The sequence below is a fragment of the Entamoeba invadens genome (assembly GCF_000330505.1).
Source record: "Entamoeba invadens IP1 unplaced genomic scaffold scaff_1105074724328, whole genome shotgun sequence".
NCBI classification, from domain to species: Eukaryota; Evosea; order Mastigamoebida; family Endamoebidae; genus Entamoeba; species Entamoeba invadens.
This window is the reverse complement of record NW_004440100.1, coordinates 144,377-149,258: the sequence shown is the minus strand read 5'-3', so window position 1 is coordinate 149,258 and position 4,882 is coordinate 144,377. Positions and strand designations below refer to the sequence as shown.

General features: G+C 38.4%; 2 protein-coding genes across 2 annotated transcripts; both read left to right on the top strand.

Annotated features, from left to right (window-relative positions):
• Positions 1-2,967, top strand: EIN_317470 (protein serine/threonine kinase, putative; the record flags this gene model as incomplete). Its single annotated transcript, XM_004253701.1, has 3 exons — positions 1-56; positions 117-2,822; positions 2,870-2,967. Coding segments are annotated over 3 exons (2,860 nt in total), but the record flags the coding sequence as incomplete, so codon positions are not given.
• Positions 2,968-3,244: 277 nt separating this feature from the next.
• Positions 3,245-4,882, top strand: EIN_317460 (hypothetical protein; the record flags this gene model as incomplete). Its single annotated transcript, XM_004253700.1, has 1 exon — positions 3,245-4,882. A coding segment is annotated over one exon (1,638 nt), but the record flags the coding sequence as incomplete, so codon positions are not given.

The following is a 4,882-nucleotide window of genomic DNA, read 5'->3' as shown; positions in this document are numbered from 1 at the left end:
TTCGAAAGGATTTTGTGTAAATAGGCAAATTCTCGAAGAACGAATTTTCGTGTTTGGTTTGCGACCTTGAATCTCTAAAAATGTCGCTGGTGGGTGTGTGGTAACGACACGGGCAGATAAGTGCCTAAAATTCTGGAGTGGTCATTGTGTGGAATGCTATGCCGGGTACCACTTGACTTCCGACGGACTCTCGTGTGTGGCGTGCACTGATAAAAATGCACTTCGTTGCAACAACGAAGACACACCCATTCAATGCAATTCTTTTTTTGTGCTTAGTGATGGCACCTGTACCCCTAGGACACTCAATGACGGGTGCTTATCATACGAAAATTTCAAATGCCTCAAATGTGCAAATTCAAAGGCTGTGACGTACCCAGAAGGCAATTGCGCCACCTGTGGAGACGAAAAGTGTGTTTCATGCGCGAAACAAAATTCGGAAGAAAAGTGTTTAATTTGTGACAACTCTAAGCTGAATGGGAATATCTGTGAATTTCCACTCAATTCAAAAAGTTCGACCACAGCTGGAATAGTTGATTGTGATGAAGGGTATGTTTTAAAAAGTAATGTATGTTATTCATGTGGGGAAATATTTGGGCCTTGTAAAAAGTGTACCTTAACAGAATGTTTAACATGTGAAATTGACAATGTTCTTGAAGATGGAAAGTGTGTTTCGAGCAACTGCAAAACTGTTATCGATGGGATCTGTGAAAGTTGCCAAGCCAAGAACGAATTTAACAATAAAACAAACTGTGAAGTAATCGAAGAAAAGTGTGTTGCATATGACGGCGTTGGGAATTGTATTTCGTGTTCTTCTGGATTGCAATTAAGTAATGGAAAATGCTCAAATACGAAGGGCGATAACTGCCAAGACGCAAACGAGTTTGGATGCTTTTCATGTGAGAGTGGAAATTTTCTCAACACAGAAAAAACGTGTCAACCATGTTCCAATGAATGTGGGACGTGTGTTGATACTGGAGAATTTTGTTTGGTATGTAAAAATTTGAGTTACACAAAGAATTTAATTTCACACAGTTGTCTACAAAACGAGGAACTCCAGAATACGTGCGAAATTTTTTCCCAGTTTGGATGCTTGGTGTGTAAAAGTGGCTATTTTATGAACAACTTCACGTGTGTACGATGTGTTGACAATTGCCAATATTGTAGAGATTCAAATGAATGTGTTGAATGCGCTGATGATTCATATCTCACCCCTACGAATCAATGCAAAAGGATTTCTTTGGTTATTGGCTGCTCGTCGGAAGTTGACAAAAACTTTGGGTGTACAAAGTGCAGAGTTGGATATTATTTGAAGGACAGAGATTGCACCGAGTGCGACTTAAGTTGTGTTTCATGCAATATGTACACTTGCAACGAGTGTATTGCAGATAACGTCATTGTCGATTCAACGTGTATTCCATACACTTTGATCACCAATTGTCTTGAAGCTCGTAACTCAAAGTGTTCGAAGTGTTCAATATATTACAAAACATCAAAAGATGGTAGTTATTGTGAAAAATATACACCAGCATGGCTCGTAATTGTTATCGTTTTTGCGATTCTTGTGATGTTCGTTCTATTTGTTGCGTTGTTGTTAATCGCTTCTCTTGTTTTATTGAAGAAGATGAAAGAGCGACGCATGAAAAAGCAAATCAACTTGTTCAAAATTAAAAAGAGCAACAAAAATTTAAGACAGTGTGCGAATATTGTCATAGACAAATTGGTTGTTTTCTGTGATGAAGAGGAAGAGCCTTTAGTTCTCCCCGTCAAGTCTCAAACGGAGGATAATGTCACTGTTGGAAACATATCGAAGTACCCGGTCAAATTTTCGTTTGCAATAGCTAATGGTTTGGAGGATAAGTTCACACTTGAAACGTCCCCATCATCTTTCACGTTGAAAAAGGGTATGGCGTGTACGTTCAAGTTTTTCTTGCAACCAAAGTGTAGTTGTACAATAAACGAAGAGATTACGTTAAGTTGCACGGATCTTAAAACGTGTAAAATAACTGAAATTAAAATTCGTTTAAACGCGCGAACGAAGCAAACAACGATACTTGACTTTGACGATATCGACATTGAGAAAAAGATAGGGGAAGGTGGATTTGGTGTTGTATACAAAGGTGTGTTTAAGGAAAAACCCGTTGCTGTGAAGATCATGAAAGACTTAAATTTGACGGACGAGTCGATTCAGGAGTTCGAAAAAGAAGTTGAGATGCTCGACAAGTTCAGGTGTGAGTACATCGTACATTTCTATGGTGCAGTCTTTATCCCAACGAAAATCTGTATGGTGACTGAATTCGCAGATTATGGGAGCGTCAAAGACTTTATGGACAAGCACCCAAAGAAAATCAGAAAGTCGATGCGTGTAAAAATAATGCTCGACGCCGCGAAGGGAATACAATACTTACACAACAATGGGATCATTCATAGAGACATCAAACCGGACAACATCTTACTCTTTTCATTGCAACCGAATGTACAAATCAATGCAAAATTGACCGATTTTGGGTCTTCGAGAAATGTGAATATGTTGCTCACAAATATGACGTTCACAAAAGGAATTGGAACGCCAATTTACATGGCACCAGAGGTCTTATGTGGTGGAAAGAAGTACAAAATATTTGCGGATATCTTTTCGTATGGGATCACACTATACGAGGTCATGAACTGGGGCGGGTTGTACCCACTCGACCAATTCCCATTTCCTTGGTCTGTTGCTGAATTTGTTAACCAAGGGAAACGGCTACCAAAACCTCACAAAATGAATCAGTGGACATACGACTTGATTTCTAAGTGTTGGCTCGATGAGCCAAAAGATCGGATCAGTTTGTTTTCTCCTTGATTTATATACTATCATATAACTAATCATTAGAAATCAATGATTTGGTTGAGTGTTTGCAAACCAACTTGGAGAAATGTCTCAAAGAGGAAGAAGTGAAGAAACCTGTCGTAACAGTCTCAACGTTTTAATTTGTCCGTTTGTATGTAATTTTATGTTTCCTGCTCCTAGTTTATTTATTAAAAAACAACCCATAATTTATAGTTATAATTCCTTACTTTGTGTTGTATTTTTGACTAATTAACATTATTAATAAAAAACCATTTGTTAATTAGAATAGTTTGGTGTGAGACAAAGACGTTTTCAAAGGATCTCTGTGGAACTCTGTCGGTTTTTTGAAGAAAAAGGAACTTAATAAACGAGTTAATAATGTCGATATTTGATTCATTGAACAAGAAGATATTCCAAATGAAAACATCACTTAACATCACTGAAAGGACAGTCGATGTCGAGTTTTTACGAGTGTACCAGAAGTTTAAATATCAAGAGGTTGGGTTGAACAAATTATATCAATTGGTTGTGTCTATGTCGGACCTTATGGTCCAGACACAAGACACTCGAATTTTCATCACAGACTGTTTGGTCAATTTGACAGACCCTATTGTGGAAATCAATTCTGCCGCGCTTAAGTACAAAACTGTTTGTGAGATAGAGAATATGGCGGTTTCTAAGTACAAACAGAGTGTTGTTAAAGTGGTTTTAACGCCGTTGCTCGAGCTCAAAAAGATATACAATGTGCTTGGATTACGACACAAAGTACTCAAAGATAGACACGAAGAGTGTAACAGACTGAATGAAGCCATGAATAACGCTAAACCAGAAACATTGTCAATTGCAAAACAACGGTTTGAAAGGTCACTCGACTTGTACTACTACTTACGAAACGAACTCATTGAGGATATGAGGAATATCATTGAATTTTCACAGATCATGTACAACGAAACGATGATAGGACTTCTTGCAAGTGACAACTTTTATATGGAACAATTGATGGAGACAAGATCGGGACTGAGTTCATTGCAAAACACAATGGAACACACAAAACTCAATTTGCAACAAAAGGCTATCACTTCTGATGACAATTCGTTTGTCACTGAAGACATTGTCTATGCCCAAAAACAAAGAGACTTGCACAATGGATGTTATAGTGTGAGAAACTACTTGGTCCCCGTTTCCTCTGTCAAAGAAGAGAAAGAAACATGTGAGAAATATAAATTCCCAACACTCAAGAAGGAACTTCCTCCACCAAAGCAATCAACAAAACCTATACAAAAACAACTTCCAGTCAATTCACCAAACACACAACCACAACAGAACCAAAGACCAAAATCGATGATGCCACAAACAAGACCACCTCCTATCCCAACACAACAAAAAAACACACAAACTGTGCAACAAGATGCACAACAACAAAAGCCCCAAGAAGACAAAGGAGAAGAGAAAAAAGTCGAAATTAAAACTGAACCACCAAAAGAACCACCAAAGGAGCCTCCAAAACAAATTCCAAAAGAAATTGTAAAAGAAACTATAAAAGAACAACCAAAACAACAAGTCAAAAAGGAAGAAGCAAAAATCGAGGTGAAAGCAAAGAACGACGGAAAATTGAATTCTCAAGCGAAACCACAAAAGAAGAGCGCAACGCGAAATTTGAAAAAAGTTGAGCGACGACAAACGCGAATGCTTTCTGATATGAAGAAAGCGACATCCACAACAAATCGCGATAGGTTCAGTGTGTACCCTGTCAAATCCGCGCAAGGGAATGGAAAGTTGGAGATGTTGGATCCTACGGTTATAGCCAAAATTGAAAAGATGAAGAAGAAAGAAGCACAAGAGAAGAAAGCCGCTGAGCAGCCAAAAGAAGAAGAGAAGAACAAGTTTGAAATAGTCGAGTGTGAAGACGACGATGAAAGTTCTTCGTCGTCATCTTCTGACGAGTCGAATGAGTCAGGTGAAGGCATTAAAACTGTCGAAATGGAGTTTGATGAGTTCTTTAAAGGGGATGATGCTCCTAAGAATTACGTTGCGTTGTTCGCATACGACGCAGCT